Source organism: Marmota monax, unplaced genomic scaffold, assembly GCF_021218885.2.
Source record: "Marmota monax isolate L192 unplaced genomic scaffold, Marmota_monax_Labrador192_F-V1.1 WCK01_AAM20220418_F8-fsc00004, whole genome shotgun sequence".
Taxonomy (NCBI): domain Eukaryota; kingdom Metazoa; phylum Chordata; class Mammalia; order Rodentia; family Sciuridae; genus Marmota; species Marmota monax.
Window position 1 is genome coordinate 148,199 of NW_026692881.1, and position 21,431 is coordinate 169,629.

At 46.7% G+C, this 21,431-nt stretch overlaps 1 protein-coding gene across 1 annotated transcript; it reads right to left on the reverse strand.

Annotated features, from left to right (window-relative positions):
* Positions 1 to 4,383: 4,383 nt before the first annotated feature.
* Mat1a (methionine adenosyltransferase 1A) lies at positions 4,384 to 21,308 on the reverse strand. The gene is made up of 10 exons (XM_046450196.2): positions 21,121 to 21,308; positions 20,706 to 21,037; positions 17,140 to 17,217; positions 16,757 to 16,879; positions 13,582 to 13,694; positions 12,822 to 12,965; positions 8,390 to 8,608; positions 7,074 to 7,256; positions 6,596 to 6,729; positions 4,384 to 6,024 (listed from the first exon to the last, which is right to left on the reverse strand). Exons 2-10 carry the CDS (start codon positions 20,797 to 20,799, stop codon positions 5,922 to 5,924), a joined length of 1,191 nt encoding a protein of 396 aa, XP_046306152.1. The 5' UTR covers positions 20,800 to 21,037; positions 21,121 to 21,308; the 3' UTR covers positions 4,384 to 5,921.
* Positions 21,309 to 21,431: the final 123 nt, after the last annotated feature.

Here is a 21,431-nt window from a genome sequence, read left to right on the forward strand (position 1 = left end):
GTATGTAACTAATTAAAACAAATTTTTTTTAAAAAAAGGCACAGGAGAAATCCCTACCAATAAAGTAGAGCTACCAGCATCTCTGCCAAAGTTGTCCCTAGGAATTCTGGGGGAAGTTGCTTTGGTATATTTGAATCGAATCCTGTCCATTTCTGTCTCCAGGACCCATTTTCTCCAGATTGTAATACATATCGTGACTAAACACTATTCCAATAGAAAATCATCTCTAGAACAAAAGCCAAACCAAATGCACAGAGTACTCTCCAAGCAAACAAATTTCCCCCTGAAAGTAGCCGGTAGTACTAGTCCATAACATTTTATCTCACACCAATTGATACTGCAAATGACCCAAGCAATATCTAAGTGTCTATTTAGCCCAAAACAGCAGAAGTAGAGGATTCCCAGTGTTCACACAAGTGCAACTTTACCCAGTCTGGAGTCGGTCAACTTCCCTTCTTCCTAGTCTCCCAAAGACTATTTTTCCACCCACAAAGGGGTTGTAGGCAACTGATGCTGCAAGGAGGAGAAAAGGCAGAACTTCCTAAACAACTTCTGACAACTTCTAGGAGTTCCCTGAAATCCCAGTCATGGGGTCAGCTTGGCACTAGCAGCTGACACTCATGAGCAATTGTTGTTCCTTTCAGTAGCATAAACCCGAAGAGCTGCATGTCATAGAAAGCATTACTCCTGGCTGGTTTGCCAAATTTGTTACTGGACCCGGTCCTCTGCTTACCACTTGAAAGTCAATACCTGGAGACAAGATTTGGTAAGAAGAAAAGCAAGTCTATTTCAGGGCTAGTCCTGAGATGATGGTGCAGACTATCACCTCCCCCTCTTAAAAAAAAAAAAACTGTTTTGTAGCACTCAAGTATGTGGAGGGAAAGGAGATTCAGTTGTACAACAGTCAGGAATGCTGGGTCTTCATCATGCAGAGTGTGCCTTTATTTTTCTCTGACTAGAGCATTGAAGTGGATCTTGACCTCCTGTGGTGAGTTTTTGTAATTTCTTTGGAAAAACATTATTTTTCTGAAAGCTAAAACTTACAAAAAGTTACAAGCTTTACATTAGTTGAAGCAAAGAACTGAGGATTGGAGAAAGTGAGACACATTCTGGTGCTATCTGAAGATACAGATATTCTGATGTTCTGGTGATTCTTTAGCAGATTATTTAATAATTAACCTCTTAATCACTGAGGTGCTTTTCTTTAGAATTTAGAATGCTGGGCAAAGGGAGGGGAAGAAATTCTGCCAAGGTTCACTCCCAAAGAAGCAGTCAGTGTTATAGCAGAAGACCTCACAGCTCAGAAATCAGGTATCTGTCACAGTGCCTCTTACACTGTGCCTGGGTCTCCTACTCTGGAGAATTGCTGAAGTTTACCACCACTCCTTTCATCTCAAGAAAGCACTGCTGAGATACTAAATCTTTTACGCACAGTCTCCCCACATCCCCCTACTTCTCCATCCTCTATCACTTCTAAATACCTCTATATGCCTTTCAGTACCGGCTCCTGTCTCCCCATGTACAGTTCATACCTCCTGAGTGCCTACCTCCATTGATGTCATACTCCTCTGGCCCATCTGTGGGAAAGGGGGTGTGTCATTTCAAGTAACTCATGGTTACTTCTAGTGTTGAGAGAAATGCTGAGTGATCATTGTATAAATTCTCACAGAAACAGTGCTACTCTCTCTGCACACCTGCGACTGGAAGGACCAATCAAAGGGTAAGCAGGATTCTCTAGTCCTTTGGAACCTCTTTTCTAAAAAGTGCTTAGGAGACGGGAGAAATGGGCATCTCAAATTCACTCTCTAAGGTGGCCATAGTTACATCAAATACATTCTCTATGCCAGGCCCTGTACTAGAGCCAGGAATGAAATGAAGAGAGGAGAGAGAGACAGAGAGAGACAGAGAGAGAGAGAGAGAGAGAGAGAGAGAGAGGGCACAATAGATATAGGGAAGACCAAGACCTATGGGGGAAACAGTCATAAACAAGCCAGCACTAACACTGGTAAAGAATTAACTTGGAGTAAAACTAAATGTGGTGATGGTGCATTGATAAGCTTAGTTATGGCAATCATCACACCTTGTATTGAATTATTACATTGTACACATTGAACATATACAATATTTATTTATCAATTATACCTCAATAAAACTAGGAAAAAAGTTTTCTTGTTTTCATAAATCATCTGTGTATGAGCTATTATTACTGCCATAATATCATTATTAATAATAAAATGGTTACTTAAAAATAATTATAATCTTTGATATCCTAGTGTCAGATAAAGATGGTGTTGTGCTTTGGATTTGGAATATGCCCCAAAGTCTCATGTGCCCCCAGTATAACCATGCCCATAGGTAGGGCTTTGGGAAGTGATGGATCATGAGGGTTTAGACATCATCAGTGGATTGACCCATTGATGGCTGATTTGACCCACTGGGAGGTGAGACTCAGTTGGAGGAAGTGGGTCCTGGAAGAGCTGATCTTCTCTCCAGCCCCATCCCCTGTCCTGTAGCTTCCTGGCTGCCCTGGGTTGTGCAGCTTTTCTCTGCCACATCCTCCCCACCCCCCATGACGTTCTGCCTCACTTCAGGCCCAGAGTAATGGGTCCAGCTGACCATTGACTGAAACCATGAGTCAAAAGAAAATTTTCTTCCTCTAAATTGTTCCTGTCTGGTATTTGGGTCACAGTGATGAAAAGCTGACTAATACAGATGGGGTTGAACATCATAAGTTATGGAGGGTATCTGGGAGTATCTTTCTGCAAGTTGATTTGTAAGCTGAGACTGAAAACAATCAGAAGAACTAGCATGTGAAGAAAAGAAGGGAGGCTGGGCAGGTATGGAAGGGTCCTGTGAGGGGGCTGGACCCCAAGGGAGTTAAACAAGGAAATATATTTTGGCATATAGTGTTGAACACTGAAAAAGACCCTGGAAATGAATGGAGTAGTTTTTCAGAAACATAAATTTCATCCAAAACCTATAGGATAAGATGGAAGCATCCATAACAGAATGATGAGCAAAGATCCTGAGGCAGAAATGAACTTGGCCTGTTTGGAGAAGTCAAAGAAGCCAAGGAGTCTGGAGTGAGATGCGGTGGCACAGAACTCAGACTGTGGGCAGAGAAGTGGGCCTGGGAAGGTATGCAAAGGAATGACAGCCTCGTCGCACACTTAGAATTGACCTCCCATGCTGGTCACTCCTTCCTACCCTCCTTTGCTACTTCTTCATTTCCCTGGCATTTTGACACTTGAGAGTTCCGTGGCTCAGAAGCTGACTCTGTTGTTTCCAATAATTATTTTGCCTTTTCGGCCCAAAAAAGCCCGTCTTCCACAATCATTACAATGCATTTCAAAGGGTTTTTCTGTTCCCATGTGTTCTTGCAAAATGGGTATGATTTTTCGTCATGTGCAATATCTCATTTCATGGCCTGTGCAGTGGCTTTTCCAGGCCCAGAATCTCCCTCACACAAGACCGAGGGCCTCCTGTCTTTTGCCTTTGCCTTTCTGCTCTCTTCTCCACCATGGTCCCGGGCCTCTGCTGTATCTCTCCCTCCCTGGTACCTAGTTTCCTCCTCAGTGAGGGGAAGAGCCACACAGATCTGCCTTCCACCTGTGTCCCAGAGCTGACTCCTTCCTAGACCAGCTGCTTGTGGGAAACTCCCAGTTCCAGTGCTGCATGGCTGGGGTTCCTGCAGCAACTGGTTATGCTCTTCATAGTTGAGAATATGGGAAAAGGAAATGTGCACCCACTAGAAGGTCTGGCTCCTCTCTCTGCAGACCACACCCCTTCACCCACACACTTGACCACTGGGCCATATTCCCATCCCTTTTTTGTGTGTGCATTTTATTTTATTTAGAGACAGGGTCTCACTGAGTTGCTTAGCTCCTCGCCATTGCCGAAGCTGGCTTTGAACTCATAATCCTCTTGCCTCAACCTCCCCAGCCTTTGGGATTACAGGCTTGTGCTACCATGCTGGGCCTTACTCAACCTTTTGACTAATGTGGCCTAACTTCTGCCAACCTTACTGTGGGTAATGCAACCATGAGTATGGTCAAAGGACTGAGATGCTCTGAGACTGAGGAGCCACTGGCCAGCCTAGGGCCCTTCTCATACTCCCAACACTTTTTGGTCCTTGGGTTATTATGTGTAAAATGGGGTTCATAAGGATGTCTACTTCAGAGAGATGCAGGGAGTCAACACAACGACTCAACACAGGAGCTGGCCCATGAGTAAACCTTAGTCCATGGTGGAGTCGGGGTCCTACACAGACCTGGGTTAGGGTAACCCAAGGGCAGAACCCAACTTCCCTGGGGATGGGGAAGTCAGGTATTACTTCATGGAGAGAGAAGCTCTGGGGTTTGCAGACAAAAACTAAGCATAGGGTAATTGCTCCTAATGAGTTTTTATTCACCACCGTAATAGGAACTATGAACAAATAAATGGTTTACTTTTATATAAACAATGTTGGCCAAAAAAGATCTTGTTTCTCTAGGGGATAGGGAAAGTTTAAAATTTTGAATTTTTAATCCAAATAGAGCCCAAGTTAGAGGAACTTGATTACCTGCAATCCTGACCCTCCCTCTGCTGCAAGAGACTCGAGGGTGGTGAGGCAGCCGGGATCCCTATGGACAGACTCCAGCTTCTGTGTCACTCACTAGCTCAAAGGCTTAATGACCACTGGGGCTTGTATTTTATCTCCTCTGCAGAGTTTTCCCTCCCTCAATTGAGAGTGCTGGGGTCTCTATGCTCCCCAAGGTACAAGGGAGCAGGGCATCTGCTCCCTAAATGAGGCTTCCTGGGCTGTCTCTCCCAGCCAGATCCAGTGCTGTGTCCCCAGGAAGCCCTTTCCTGAGTCTGAATCCTTGGGAGCTGGGGAGAAGGTGGAGGTTTGCTGTGTACAATCCAGGTTGAGGATGGATGAGGTGAGTAGTGCCAGCCACGGATGGAAAGGCAGAGGGACAAGTAGCTTTAAAGACTCAAGGGTCCAAGTTCCTCCCAGGCCCTTTAAGGGGCCAGTGTGTCCCCCAAAAGCTACCTTAGCAAAGGCAGAATCTCCTCATGACATCTCAGGCCATCAGTCCACCACCAGGAGACAAGCCCTGCACTGGATCACTATTTAACATTGGGTGTCTTGGCCTTAGCCCTGGAAGGGGACCCTGAGGGGCCTGCACACCTACTCCAGCAGCACTCAGAGTGCAGAAGGCACAAGGGCCAGAGATGGGGAAGGGACTACTGAGTCAAAGATCCTCGGATCACATCTAAGCCCTGACACGTGTGGCTGTGAGACCTTGTGAAAGAATTTGCTCCTCAGATTCCCTCTTTGTAAATGGGGATAATAAAAGGGGGCTACCTCATCATGTTGCTGGATTGAATATGTGAGGTCAGTACTGAGCTGGATCCTCACACATTCAGATGCTCAGGAGATATCAGCCAGCAGACACCGAGCCATGTAGGGGGTTTGCAAAGGTTGTGGCTCAGCAGGGCAGGTGCAGATGTGGAGGGGAGGCCCAATGTGCCCAGAACCACAAGGATCCCAAGGTGTGTATACTGAACTGACCTGAGCATACACCCAGGGTGGAGGAGCTGGCCAGGGTCTAGATTCTGGGAAGAGGTGAGTGAGGAACTTTACTCCTGAAAGGAAGAATCTTCCCACTAAATCAACATTGACCTTATCTGAGGGACAGACAGGGGAACATCGTGACTACCCTCACAAGGAAACTGGACCTGCAGCACCAGGAAGCCACCTGCCCCCTGCCATTCATGGTGATAACAGGATGGACCAAAAATTAGAGGGAGCTGACTCTGCCCTAAGGGGTGGTGGGTGGGGAAGGCACACCCCAGGAGGGTCTGGGAGATGTGAGAGTTCAGATTCTGCAGAAGAGGAGCATCCAGGGTGAGGCCAGGCCCAGCTCCCACCAGCTCTAAAACACAAGCTTCTTCGGAACCTCCCAGGGGAACTCGCTCCTTCCAAAATGACCATAGCATGCCGTCTTCTGGTAGATTGCCTTCTTCAAATCCAAATCCCTGCATGTTTGGCAGAAGAAAAGGTCATTTATAAATGGAAAAGGAATTTCTTTGAATACAAGCATAAGAGCAATTCATGAGCAGGCCTTTTGTGTGGCTTCGCCACCCATGTGCATGCGGTACGTAAGCCTCAGCACTATCTTGCTCCACAGCTTAGGAAATGGAAGCTCAGATGTTCAGAGACAGCTGAGCACACAGATGCACCAGGAACCAGGATTTGAACTCTGCCATTCTCCTCTTTACTCAACTCCACTAGACTGGCCCAAGCCAATGTCAACTGGACCAAGCTCCAGAAAACAGGAATAGCATGAGAGATGAGAGCATGTGGGAAAGGACTTGCCTACTCAATTCCCAGCTGTTTTGCCTTACAATAATTTTTCTGAGCTCCCCCAACTGCTCAAAGATGGCCCCACTCCAGTTAGCATCTGCTGGGCCAGCAGGGATCTCATGCAGCCTCCTTCCATCTGAAAACCAGACACTCCGTGATGGGGGTGTGCACGGTGCTGGGCCAAGACCTCCTCCTTGGGCTGAACATCTGAGCAAGGGAGGGGCAGGGTCCCAGCACTTTTACCGGACAATGACGCCTGGTCGGAGGTCGAAGTTCTTATTCACCACATCTAGCAGCTCCCTCTCTGTCTTCTGTGAGGTTCCATAGGTGAAGATGGAAATAGACAGTGGCTCCGCCACACCAATGGCATAGGACACCTTCCAAAAAGGCCAGGCTCAGTGACTGAAGCTTCTTACAGAGATGTCCTCAGGCCAAGGCCAAGGGACCACACTTCTCCTGCCCCATGGGTTTTGCCACTTTATCTTACCAGCAGCCCCCACTGTCTTCATGAAGTCCCCTTCTGTAACGCTCATCTCCCTGAACACTTCTGTTCTGCCTCCCTCAGCTTTCCAGAGCACTGACGGCTCCGCCCAACCCACGACACAGAGTCACAACTATTCGCAAATGTGTAGCTTTCTGAACATCTTATTCAGGGTGGAGCTGGACCAGGGCCATCAACAGGGACAGACAGGTGGAGTCAGAGTGGGAGGGGGTGGCCTACCTGGACAAGCACTCTCCGGCAGAGCCCCGCTTTCACCAGGGACTTGGCCACCCAACGGGCAGCATAAGCTGCTGAGCGGTCCACCTTGGTGTAGTCCTTTCCAGAGAAGGCCCCGCCACCATGAGCACCCCAGCCGCCATAGGTATCCACAATAATCTTGCGGCCAGTGACACCTGCATCCCCCTGCAGAGGGAAAAAAATGCAAGAGATGAGAACCAGAGCCCTGAATGACTGGAGAGGGGCGGAAGTCCTCAAGAAGGAAGTCATCTGCAGGGATTTCTCAAAGACTCCTTGGCTGGTAATTAACCAGAAACCTCAGGCTTTTGTCTGCTTTGTCACTGACCAGCTTTGGGAATCGGGTAACCGGTCAAAATCTCATTATAATGTACCAAAGATGAGCCAGAAGTTGCCTGGGGACACAGCCACCCCATGCCCCCTGCTTTTGTTTCTGGGTCCATCATAAGGAGAAATCCAAAAGCAGATAGGAATATTACCACCATAAATGTAACTTTGGGCTATGACCCTGGCTAAGGAAATGCCATGTTGCCCACGTCCTAAGTGTGTCCTGTGCAGCATCAGTCAATAAAAAATGCCTTTTAAGGGTGGAGGATCTATGTAAAATCATTTGGGGAGAGTCTGCTTTCTCTAACCCTCCTTTGGGACATCCACAGTTCACATCGGTGTGTCCAGGCTTTTGAGAAGTCCTGCAAGAGTGAACAGTAAGCCTGACCCTTCTCTTACCCTGTGTTTCCCCACTACATGTGCTCCCCGAGCCTGATATGGGGCTCACCCCTGTGGCAAGGCATCTGTGGTCCTCTGGAAGCTGCAGCAGTCAGCTGCCTCTCAGAGGTACTCTGCCAATCTCCACCGCCTCACTCCTGTGGCTCAGGGGAAAGCAGGCAGCAGGTGTCCCCACTCAAAACCCCACCCCACCACGTTGCCTACGAGAGCTGGAGGCAGCCATGGTAGATACCAGCAAGTGCCACAGTGGAGGGGTCAGCCATGAGCAGGCACCACAGCGAGGATGCATGCCCCAGCAGGGAGAGGCAGTGGCAGCTGTGGAAGGTAGAATGGCATTTGAGATGGCCAGAGTGGAAGGGTCAGGCAGCGCTAAGCGGGAAACTCCTAAAGACAAGTTGCACATTTCTGGTGTACTGACAGATACACAGTAGGCCCCCACAGAGTGCCCCTAAATATAAAATATACTGACTTTACCTCTTTTCTGCAGCCATATCTAGCTGAGCCACTCAAAGCTATCTCTAACCATCTGTGTGCTTGTAGACATAAGCAACTTCAGTAACCAAGACCCAGCTCACCTGGGGACCTCCGATAACAAACCGCCCACTGGGCTGCAGGTGGTAAACGGTGTCTTCATCCAAGTACTTGGCTGGCACCACAGCCTTGATCACCTGCTCTTTCAGGGCTATGCGCATGTCCTCCAGCGTAATGTCTTCATTGTGCTGCACGGAGATGACGATGGTGTGGATGCGCACAGGGATGACTGCGCCATTGTCCTGCATGTACTGAACTGTCACCTGTTCACAAGAAGTGCAGGGGAGGCATGGTGAGGTTGAGGCCTGAGCTGAAGGCACCTGGTTTCCAGGCAGATATCCAGCAGGCAGGCAGGTATCCCAGGGATCAAGTGGGACCTCTTGCCTGCAAAGGGCCTCCAGAAAGTTAACATGTCTTTATGTTTGAAGTTCCCTGGTACTATGTACAATGGAGCATACAGCATAGCTATTCCCATGTGTGACCACAATTAGCATGACTTAAAAACTTGAGTTGCAGCTGGGACCCACTAAGCAACTTCTTCTCTTTTATCTTAGAGGTTTCTGGACACCAACAAATGTCTCTCTGGCCAAAGCTCTCTTCTGACCCTCCATGTCCTTGGGGCAAATTATCTCTGCTACTACCAGTGACTACAGGAATCCACAGGCCATATGTCAGTGGCAGGAACAGGGATATCTTGGCCCCTGGCTATGAATGTTTAAGAGAAGACTTTGGCCAGAGAGACATCTTTTGGCATCAAGAGCCTCTGAGACAGAGGGAGGAGTCTGATGAGTGGCCCCAGCACCCTCAATGGAGGAGCCCTGGGAGTGTCTGGGGCCATCAGACTTGGCTGCTATAGTGATGACATGAGCAGGATCCTGGACAGGGGGTTGAAATGGACTGGGGAGCAAGCTCTGGACTGCCTGCACCTTGTATTTTTGCCAAAAGAAGGGAGGGGCTGAGGGGCCTGAAGGGAAGGAGTCTTCACATGGTGCCCGGGCAGGGCAGGCCACAGGCACAAATCTAATATTCCTTTCCACCATGATTGGCTGGTTCTGTGTTCATCCTGTGCATTATCAATTCGTGTTTAAGACATCACAAATGAGAAAAACAAAGCAATGGAAGGGAAACCATATGTGTGATGTCTGTTTGTGAAGGGCCAAAGAGCCAAACTCTGCTCAGGATGAGCCAAAATCTCATGTTATTCCCACTGCAGTACAGATAAAATGCTTCTACAGAGACCCCTGTCCTTTACTGACTCATCACTGAGTACAGGAGCCTGATGTCCCAGATGCATGTCTGTTGGTGACAAAGAAGAGCATCCTGGGCACCCTGGGTTTTCAGAGTGAGTGAAAAGGAGGTGGTGAGGATGGCAAATGAGGCTGGGAATGGAAATGAGCATTGGTTGAGTATGTATGGCATGCTAGAAGCCATGCCAAAGAGGAGAAGCTGTTACTACCCCATTTTACAGACTAGAAAGCCAAAGCTCCAGAATGTAAGAGACTTGGTCAAGGTCACACACAAGAGCTAAAGGTCTAATTTGGAGTTGAATGGCCTGATGTCCAGGGTTCTTTTCAGATGAAGTTTGCTACTTAAGACATCTGAAGCATGAGCTAGACCAACCCTGCTTAAGGCAGTGTGTACCCATAAGAGTGATGCCCATAGGACTTGAAGGCATGAGATGCCTGCAGGGATACACCTATGTTGGATAACCCTGGGATGGACACTGGCCCATAGCATAGGACTGCTTCCTACCTGAGGGCCTATTCGGGACCATAGGGCAGCAAGCATGCTATGTTCCCATAGCAATGTCTCTACCTTCCTGTGGCACCTCAGATATCCATCAAATGCTGACTCCTGCTCTGTTTCCTGCCTGGTCTAAAGAGCTAAAGAGTGGGATCCAGAAGAAAAAAGAGCAAAAGCCTTGGCCCACCTGATGCCTGACACTAGCGAGATGGGAAGATATGCACAGACATCGAGCACTAACCTTAAAACCTCAGCTGTCCACACATGGGGCCCCATAAGAGGGTGTTGAAGGGTGGGGTTTCCCAAGACAGAAAACTCTGGGGCAGGCTCTCGCACCAGATATGCTGCATGGAGCCTTAGAACAAGAATCGGTTCTGAGCTGCCCAGGCCTGTTCCCACTGCTCCCCTGGAGGATTCCACCCCTCACCCTGGCAAACCACATGCAGTGTCCTTGCAGAGTGGCAGAACTAGGTGGCAGAGCAGAGGGATCTAAGCACTGCTCTTATCTCCTCATGTCAGCAAGATATGGGGAAAAATACACCGTGGAAAACATAGCTCTGACCAGGTACAAAAATAGCCATCACCTTGCCACCCAGTTCTCAGTATCAGCAGCAAGAATTTGTTCAGGTGGAAAGACTCATCCTGTTCACAGTCAACACTGGTTACATGATGAAAATCCTTTACAAACAGGGCATATAGAAGGAGGCCTGTAACCGGTTACTGGCACAGTGCCATTTGCACCAAGAGAGCACCAGGAGGGAGCCAGGCACTCGATGCCCTCCAAGGGGCTAGACAGGGCACCAACTGGCCAACCTACACCCTCCAACTGGAGCTGGCTCACAGCCCATCTGTGGGAGTGAGGCAGACCCTGGAATTTATAACAGCATCTTAAGAGAATTCAGTGCATGCTCACATGAAGGGAAGCCCTAAAAGAGTCATCCTTCCCATTTTCCTCAATGACCCTAGACTTGGACACTTTCTATTTTTTTATCTAACAAAACAAGGGAGGCTATTCTTATTTCAGATAGCCAGAGAGGTGGATCCTCCATTGCTCACTCTCACTCCCAAAAAGGGAAAGTCCAGTCAGTTCCACTGACTTCCTTCCATCCGTGTTCTGGAATTTCCTTTCTGTGAATCTCCATCCTGCTTCTAAATCATAGCACCATTTGAGGGCATGACAACTTTTCTGTGTCCCTTTCTTTCAGTGCTATCGAAATCTGTGTTAGCTCTCCTGCTCCATGGCCTCGAACAACAATGAGAGAGAGGGTGGTGATCCCACCTCCCACCTTGAGGGCCATGTGGATAGCACAAGAAGGGCTTTCTTCTGGCCGTGAGCACACTTCTTGACCCTAGATACTTCTGCCCTGTGTGTGGCCTCACATATGGGAGAGAGAAGGAGGTGTCTCTGGGCCACTGGAGTAACAGGACAGAGCCACACACACCATGCTGAACTATGAAACCACATGTGCCAATTCCAAGCACAGGAAGGTGCTGTCTGTGGTGACCAGCCAGGGCATGCAGGAGGAGATGGCAACTTTGTTGGCCACTTGTAGGCAAGTGACGGACACAGAGGAAGGCAAAAGGTAGGAGCACAGATGTGAAGCACTAAGCCACAAGAAGAACCTGAGGGAAATGGTGCTACTTGAGCAAAGATGGGGTAGGCATGGGCAAAGGAAGGTGAAGTTCTAAGACCATGCGAGGATTTGAATGCCAAAGTGACAGCTGGATTTCTCCTTCCCCTATAGGAAGAAAGCGAAACTTATTGAAAACACTGAAGGGATGTCAGGAAATTGAAGTGAAGCCTGTAGGAGTTTCTAAGCAGGGAGAGCCTCTGGGAGGGAGGGCGCTGATGCAGGCAGGGGGCAGCCTCTGTCATCAGGTGGGCTGGACCAGGGGATGTTCCGCAGGGAAAGTCTCGGGACACAGGTAGGGTAGAGACAGAGAAGGCACTGAACAGAACTGGAAACAGGTGACAATGGGCCACACACAGTGGGCTTTCAGGGTGAGAAATGGGGCTCTTGATCTGGAGGGACATGCAGGTGGGCAGATGTGAGCATTGAGCATGTGAAGGGGCAAGTGGGACCCACAAGCATGAACAGAGGGAGGGAGCACATGGAGGAAGAGGTGCCAAGACTTTGGGGGATGACATGTTGGAATGTGGAAGGGAGCCAGTGCAGGAGGCCACTGGGAAAACAGTCATTGGGGTCATCAGGGTTAAACAGGGAGGAGCCATGGGGACTCAAGGGCAACAGGAGGCCTTCACCACATGTGCTAATGCTTGCATCACCGCTGACCTTCAAATAGGGACTGCAGGACAGATTTCAACACAGCAGGGAGAGAGAGGCCAGGGCCCACAGGGTTGGCTCTGGAGGCAGTGCAGGTAAAGGCCTTTTATTGAACAAAGATAAGTAAAAGGACCACAGTGAGACCCAGGCGGAACTGACAGCCTTCCCAAGATGTGGCGACCTGTGCATGTGCAAAGGCAGGGACCCATATGTCTGAGAATGGTTAAGAAATAAGTTTGTGACAGGAAGTGGGGAATCCACATATAACAGCAAGGCAAAAAAAAAGAAAGAAAGAAAATCTAGAACAATTTGAACAATGTTTTTGTATAGGGGAAGAGACAGATAGGGAGGTACATCTACAATGGAAGAGTTTTCAAATAAGTAATTCTTTTCAAAATGGACAATTCTTTGAGTGCCCAGATTGTGGAGGGCTGAAGAGGCAGCTCACCTGAGTCTTGGAGTCTGGTCTCAACCAGGGAAGGACACCAGAGCGCCTCAGATCTGCCATCCGGGCATTGAGCTTGTGAGCGAGGATAATGGTAAGGGGCATGCATTCTTCTGTCTCATCAGTGGCATAGCCAAACATCAAACCCTGCAGCCGAACATCAGGGAATGATAAGCAACACCCACTTAGACCAACAGGACCATGGTTTTCTCCAAATCTAAAATTTCACTAGTGCTTCAACATTATTAGATGCCTCACTCATGGAACACTTTGCACTGGACATTTTTGAAGGGAAAGACATCATCCCTGGTCCCCAGCACTGTAGGAGGGGGTGGGATGAGAGAACCCAGGCTCTGGGAGTCTCTCTACACTGGTTCATCCACTGTATTTTTTCAGTAATTGCATACTTGGGTTAGATACCTTAGCTTCTAAATGATATTTAAGGCCCTTGATTTTTATTCAATGCAGTGATTTTTCAAACTGGGTACTGGGGGGGCTCTGGAAAAACCTAAGGGATATGAACAATCATAGCCTTTCACAACACAACATGGCCATACCCTGAAGTCACTGCCATGAAGCAGGGATGTCCAAGTCACTCCGGGCATGTTCCCCTATAACTCTCATGCAGCATGCTGGGTCTGCCTGATAGTACAACTAATCCATTGCCTGTGAATTTTCTCTTGAAGCCACACATGTCATAGTCTGATCCAAGAGTGAGATCACTGGAGTGATGTCCCACACAGCTCCCACAATGTTGACCTACCTGATCTCCTGCACCAACATCCTCTTCATTTCTGTCTAGATGGACACATTGGGCAATATCTGGGGACTGTTGCTCCAGAGCCACCAGCACATTGCAGGTTTTGAAGTCAAAGCCTAGGCAGAAGGGACACATGTCAGAGAGACAGGGGTTGCCAGCTTCCTGGTAGACTACTCATCCTTGACGTGGCGCTTTGTGAAGGGGTCTATGATCTCTAACCAGCAGGGGTCTACCTAGGTTCACAGCTGCCACCCAGGATAGTGTGGAGAGGCCATGTGTCTTCTCCACGCAATCTTTTGTCAGAGAAAATTCTCCGCGGTACATTTTACTGTATTCAATTATACCTTGGTTTAAAAAGTATACCTTACATGGAACTGCAGCATAAAAACCAGGTGACAGTGGCTGATAAACAGGTTAGTGACACTAGGCCTTAGGTTTTTCCAGAGGCGTCATCAGTACCCAGTATGAAAATCACTGCATTGAATGAAAACTCAAGGGCCTTAACTGTCATTCAGAAGCTCAGGAGCCTAACCCAAGTATGAAATTACTGAAAAAATACAGTGTGGATGAACCAGTGTAGAGAGACTCCCAGAGCCCTGGTTCTCTCATTCTGAAATGTTCACGGGGCCAGCAGCAAATGGAAAAACCATACCCTTGGGGTCAAGGCCCCTGTCTGCAAAGCTGAGGCACAAAGTTGGAGGCTGGGTGAGACCAGTGTGCTGGGTGCTGGTGCAAGGAAGTCTTGCAAATTGTCGCCCACTGCAGATAGCCCTGGAGGAAGCTGCTAGGTGTGAAAAGCATGTTCCTCTCCCAGTTGGCCCTCACAGAATGAGGAGCTAAACACAGATGCTCACCATGAGTTCTCTTTCCCAGAACCCCAACAGCCATCCCCTTTCCAGTCTGTTCTCCTACTCACAATGCCAACTTATGTTGTTTATGTTCAAGCCTCAGGTGGGGATCTCCCACCAGAGAATAAAATGGAAAACGCCTCTGTTCAACAGAACTCTTGCTGTGGGAAATCCTTTAGGGTTAGTCTTCAGCACGACATGCTTTTCCACCTCTATTGGGTCTCTCTGCCTGCAATGCTCCCCTCCACACACATGCCCAAGCCCTACTGGCTCTCAGCAAATGTCCCTGGGTGTTTACCCTTCAAGTTTGGCTCACTCCTTGTTTACTATGCCACAGACTCTTCATTCTCAGTGATGTCATCTGAGGTCAGGCAGTCCCTTCACCACGGGAAATCAGGTCATCTTTGCCCTTTGCACCCCTCTTTCCCCAGTGACTGTCATTGAGCATACAAATCAATGGCCAGTTTTTAGAGAGCTGTGAAAGGACTCCCTCATTTCAAATTAGACATTTCGTATTTTACCTAATTACTTTCTGTCTAAATAATAACTCTCCCCAGTGCCAAAAACCAAGCAAGGGCTTCAAAAGATTTGGGGAAGCAGAATTTTAAAACCAAAGGGAGAGGGGAAGAGTTTGAAAAGGGCTCTTCCCCTTTGTGTAAGGAGCAGCTGGCCCTGCCAAGGTGGCTGTCACCATCCACAATGGGCCATCTGGCACAAGTCCATGGGCCTGCTTGGGTAAGGGAAACTCAACCAGCTGAGCCCAACTTAGCCAGAGCTGGGTGCTCTTTCACTTATCTCTTACTGGGGGACATTACCTCCTGGAAAATTTCTCTGCTACAGAGAACAAGGTTTGCTCTTGAACAAGGTCTAAATATATATACACAAATTGGCTTTTTCTGGTACAAAGAGGAAGGTTCTGCATGGTAACATCTCAGGAAGCTGCTGCTCTAGAACAATGCCTCCCCTCTATGAATACCCTCATGTCCTGATGGGGGAAACTCATTTGAAGCCTTGTTTTTCTTTCCAGTGATTCTTGACACATTCCTGGAAAACACTTATGCATTCTAGTGACTTCATTGCTCATGAATGCTTTGGGCCAAGTCAGACTATGGTTGAACTGAGTGTCTCATACTGTGATTGGCTCTCTCACTTATAAACTCTGGACATGGGCATCTCTCTCCTCCATGACCCACAAAGATGTGACAGAGGCACAAACAATCAATATGTGACAGATGCAGAAATAAGCATCTTTCAACAGTCATGGTCCTATTTGTGAGTCTTGATTATAGGTCTGAGTATCAGCAGGTTGTTCTGAAAATGGACCTTCTTGCCATTGCCTAAGATCACTACATTTTTCATGGTGACTCCAGAGAATGAGAACCAAGCCAATAAAGACTCAAAAGGAATTTTTCTTTTAAAAAAACTGAACTTGTCTAAATATGTACTACCAGGGACTATCACAGAATCTCTAAGAATTGGAGCCCAGTGCTCTTCACAGGAGGCCAGCTTAAATAAACAGCCTTTGCAGTGCCCATGGAATGGTGCTGTACACAAGTCCTCAGTACCCAGCATTCATACTTGGGGCCTTTGAAGTACCTTCAGGCCGTGTTGCTCTCTGGCCGCCCAAGCTCAGACACTGGGATCTGCTTCCAGGCTCTCATTTCTTCCAAGCTTTCCCCCTCACCTGGTTATATTGGTGCTTCTCCTCAATTCCATCCTAGGACCTGTGCCTCTATCCTGGGTTTTGGCTTCTGCACCATCTGGCACCAGGGCTAACCCGGGCCCTCCTGTCTTCTTCACCTGCCTAGTTCTGGACCAAGACATCTTTCTCCATGCCTATAATGAGGGAAAGCATGGTTTGGTGGAAAGAACAGGGATTTCAAACCTGGTGGCCTTTCTCTTTGTTACCTTAGGTAAGTCCCTAAGTCTCCATCTGCATAAGAATTTCAGAAAGGATGAAGACAAATGATGCAAAGAGTAGCACCACTGCCTAGCAGAGAACATTCTCAGCAGAGAGCATCTCCCTCCGTTCTGTGCCTCTTTTTCTTCCAAAGCATCTGCCAGCAGCAAGAATTAAGACTTCAAATGACACCAGTCAACAATGGACAGCCACATGCTGGTTCCACCAGGTATGTCATACACGGTCAGACTTTCATAATTTTACCAGAGCCTTTGACACCTGAAACCCAGCAGATAGGTCTAGGAAAGGATTTTTTTTCTTCTAGCAGGGTTTGTACTTACATAAAACTGAAAGCTCAGATTTGACAGCTTCAGGGGGGTGTTTTCTGCAGAGACCAACATGGATCCCAGACCCAGGGGCCCGCCCTCACCTTTGGCAGAGTCGTCATAGCCAATGTGCTTGATGGTGTCCCTCACCACCCGCTGGTAGTCCACCATGGCCATTGAGGTGATCTCCCCACACAGTAGCACCATGCCTGTCTTGCATACTGTCTCTGAATGGGAAGGGGAGAGGTTATCAGCCATGGGCCCTGGAGGAAGCTCAAGTACCTAGACCTCTCACAGTATGGAGAGGGGAATAATGAATGTATTCCAGAAAAATTCAATACACAGAATATCATGGGATAAAGAAATCTGTTGCAGACCAGAGGACACCTCTTTGGAACTCAAGAGAATGACTCTATGATTTTATGCCCACTAAGACCCTCAATGCAGCCCACTCAGGTCTCTGGCAGAAAGGGATGTGGTCTCTTACCACAGGCCACCTTGGCATTGGGATCTTGCTTGAGGTGGGCATCCAGCACTGCATCACTGATCTGGTCGCAGATCTTATCTGAATAAGAATAAACATGAGTGAGAATGACACAAATAATAGGTCTAACAAACTGACATGCTAAAATAATTTGAGGTTGTCGATTTACATATCAAACTCACCTGCCAAAGAGAACACTATCAAATACAAGAAATCAGATATATTTTGAAATTTTTATTTCTTCTCATTTCTGCCTACTTTTTGGAGGGCACATACTATATCATAGCATTTACTAAAAAATGAAGTACATTTCAAACTTCAGCTCTTTGAGACTCTAAGGCAATTCACACACATACATTCATTTAACTAAAATATCTCTCATTCTTGGGCACATTCCCTTTAATTCTAATATATGGAAAAGCCCTAGAAATAGAAGTTAAAATTATTATTGATGCCAGTCAGTAAGATTAGGTGCTATGATGAAAAAATCAGATGGGACAGAACAGCTGCATGGCTGTATGGGTTCCAGAAGATGCCATGCACCATGTATAAGATACCACCAAAAAGGGACGAAACTTGAGAACATTTTGTTAAATGAAGTGAGCCAAACTCAGAAGGTCAAGAGATATGGTTTTCCTCATATGTAGAAGCTAGAGAGGAAAAAGGAAAAGAAATTGGGGTGGATCACATGGAAAGTTGAATGGAGATCAGTAGAGGAAAAGGACCATGGGAGGGAGGAGGGAGGAATGAGGAAGGAGGAGGGAAGGGAAAGTGGAAATACCAGGGAATGGTTTTGGCCAAACTGTATTGTTATATTGTGTGCATGTATGAATATGTAACAACAAATCCCACCATTGTGGGCTTTTGTACACTGTGCTATACATTATGAGTGCACAATAGTGCACCAATAAAAATATGGAAAAAAAAAAGACACCACCCCCAAGTACATGGTTCCACCTGCAAAAATTCTGCAAGCACACACTGTACAGCATTGCTATTCCACAGAACTTTTCCATCAACTTCTCTCAGTTCCTCCTCTGGTTTCTTGGCCTCCTGAACGTCAGATGTCCTCATACCTGAGTCAAGGTAGGACTACCAGGGGTTCAACATGGGCTGAGTTTTGATCATATTCTTCCACAATTGGCCTTAAAGACATTACCTGGTCTAATAGGTGGATCACTAAATGGCATTGTGGAAAACTCTACTCTTGCTTTGGGGTTATGCAAACTGTGAACACCCACAAAGAAATAAAAGTGACCTCTTTTTACACATGTTACATCTCATTTAGTGTTCAAAATACCCATGGAGTCTGCTCCTCTAAATAGGTTAATATGTTTTTAAGTTAAGAATCCAGATCCAGAATCAAGTTGTTCAGCTCTCAAAAGCAAATGTTAAGTTCTGAAATTAAAGATATTAGTTAATCTGCCATTAAAAGTGAATTTTCTAATGTCTCTTTTAGAAACTACTCCTAAACATATTTGGGCTTTCTTCTCTTTCTTGCCAGTGGCAAATACTGGTTATAAATCCAGGCATGTCCAAATCCGTAGCCTCTGTACATCCCTACCAACAAAGCCCTCTTTTGGCTAAAATATCCTAAGATTTCAGGCCATCAAATTGCAAAAAGTTATCACAGGTTGGTTATTAATGTCTCTGCTTATTTAAAGGACTCAGCTTAGATGTCCCACTCTGGGTGGGGAAAAACAATTGCTATAGGTACGAAACCAGAGTTCAGCAAGCTTGTTGAGATAACAGTACAGAAAGCATAATGCCTGACAGAAAACAGTCTTTTTAGGCTTACAAAATTTCTCTAAGTATCACTCAAAAGGCTTACAATAGCTACTAGTTGCTTTTCTTGGAAGTTGAACAAGAAACATGAATTTTATCTTTCTAGTGGAGAAGAATTCATCCCTGAAATAACAAGCAGAAAGTCACCAAACATTAGAAGAAACTGACTTAGTTGGACAGTTCATTTACCTTGGCAAGTAAGAGGGGAATCAGACAGATTGGTGGTCTGTCATTAAGCAGACAAGAGAACCGATGGCTTGGTGGGGATTTTCATTTTCTGTCCACTGAAGCACATGACTGTTATGTAAAATGGACCATGCTTGGGACCACTGGCCACTGCATGCCAAAGAACCCACTTCCTTTAGGTGGAACAAATGTTTCTCCTAACCTGCAGATGATCTTTATAGGGCATGGAGCTGAGCAGAGTACATTGGATATCAGCAGCTTACCTAAGATAAGTATAGTAAACCTAGAAACTATAAAGTTGTGCACAATGAAAGAAACTATTTACATTGAATTAAGTCTCCTACAAATTAATCTAATTCAAGGTTTTCAACAGCTGCACTATTGACATTTTGGGCCAAATAGTTGCGGTGGGATTGTCTTATTCATTGCAGGATGTTCAGCAGCATGTCTGGCCTCTATCTAATAGAAACTGGTAGTATCTTCCTACTGCCCCCATAGTTCTGACAACCCAAATTGTCTCCAGACATTAAAAAATGATCTTGAGGGAAAGGGAGCAATATTTTTTCTGATTGAAAGCCACTGGGTAACACACAAAGAAGGATTATTGCAAGAAGATGTCCAAAGCCAAGTTACAAAGTATGAAAGTTAAGTTTCTTTGAGAAAGAACAAGAATAGGGAAGATGGGAAAGGCAGAACCGGTGATCAGTTACCATACACTTCAACTTCTCAAATGGATATGAAGGAGTGTTTAAATACATGCATCAATCTGTCTAGCCCCCAAAGTTCTCCTAGAATCGCTTTCTCAAAGTGTGGTTCCCACATCAGCCATCAGCATCTCCTGGGAATTTGTTGAAAATGCAAATTCTAGAGCCTCTACCAAGACATACTGAGTCTAAAACTCTGAAGATGGGGTCCAAGATCCTGAGTTTCAACAAGCCCTTGAATAATGCTGATATGCCCCAAGGCTAGGCAACTTTTGTCCTATAATTTGAATCTTTGCATATCTGAGCATTGTCCTCATTGTCACCAAGGAAGCCTCTCCCACTTTCCCATGTCTAAGTCCACCCACCTTTCAGGGACCAAAACAATGCTTGTATTTACTTCCTCTTGGAAGTCATCAGTCTTCCTCTTGGAAGATGAAATAGACCCCTCAGCAACTGAAAATCTATGTCAGCACTGCGCGGAGTGCAGGGCTGTTCATTTCTAACCTCACATGCTTTACATGCAAAACTTAGTGATCGATGGTCTTCTGTTGCCTTAAAATGCACATTGATAACAGGTTAAAGCTTTAGGGGGAAAAAGACTATAAAAAGTTAAGATCTGAAGGTGCATTTTTGTGTGTATCATATACATATAGATAACCAACTGCTTGTTCTGTCTTGACCCCACTATGCTGAGATGCTGGTGTCGGGCAACTGCATGGACCTTTGACTTCATAATGAGTAACTGTTTTACAAAACTATTATATATTGTTTCTCCAGAGATACCTTATAATAAGTAAATCGCATACATTATTTTAAGACATCTAGTAAAAGTGGCTACCTTCGTACAGGCTGGGAATGAAGGACTTACCAATCAGTCCAGGACAACCTACTTACCTGGATGTCCCTCTCCTACAGATTCTGATGTGAACATGAAGGCTCCTTCTTCACTTAGAGAATAGTCACACAAGCCATCCACAGGTCCATTCATTTTTCACACTTTTCTACTCCACTCCTTCAAAGTAACAATTTCAGTGCTGTGACTTCACCTGGGGTTTTTCCTACAGACCCACAGGCTTGTCTTTGGCAGAGTCACAGGGATCACTTCTGCCTAACTGCCCAGTGAGCGAGCACGTGAAAGTAAGGTGAGAATGGGCGAGAGGGAGGGAGTGGATGGAATAGGATATGTCACTCCCCTCGGCTGGTCTGAGCTTGCTCCTGAGTGACTCCTATATATGGAAAAGTGAAAGTGCATGAATAATCATGTGAGAACATTGGAGGAGTCCATTTCCTGGGAGGGGAGTCTTCTTACCTTGAGGAATTTCAGTCCTCTGCTCTGGTTGCCCAAACCCTTGGCATCTGGTCTATGTAAGGTGAAGAAAGCTGTCTAGATTCTGCAGAAGTGAAGCTTCTTTGGGACTTTCCTTCAGCTCTCCAGCTAATCTCCGTGTTGTTTCAGGGTTAATAGCCCACTTTGGAGGGTCGACGGTCAGGGGGAAGGGGTCAGTGGTTACTCAGACACAAACAAGCAGCAAGAAACTCTTTCCCAGAGGTATGGTTTAGGCTTAGATTGCAACACTGTGTGGCTTTGCTGTTGGGTGCTACCCCCTCCTCCCCCACATC

Bases quoted from the DNA above. Each gene is read 5' to 3' on its own strand.
- Mat1a (XM_046450196.2), bottom strand. From the start codon at position 20,799: ATGAATGGACCTGTGGATGGCTTGTGTGACTATTCTCTAAGTGAAGAA. The intron at 17,218-20,705 runs GTAAGTAGGTTG...ATTCTTATTCAG, and splicing joins TGTAGGAGAGGGACATCCAG to ATAAGATCTGCGACCAGATC. The intron at 12,966-13,581 runs GTAGGTCAACAT...GTTCGGCTGCAG, and splicing joins ATGTTGGTGCAGGAGATCAG to GGTTTGATGTTTGGCTATGC.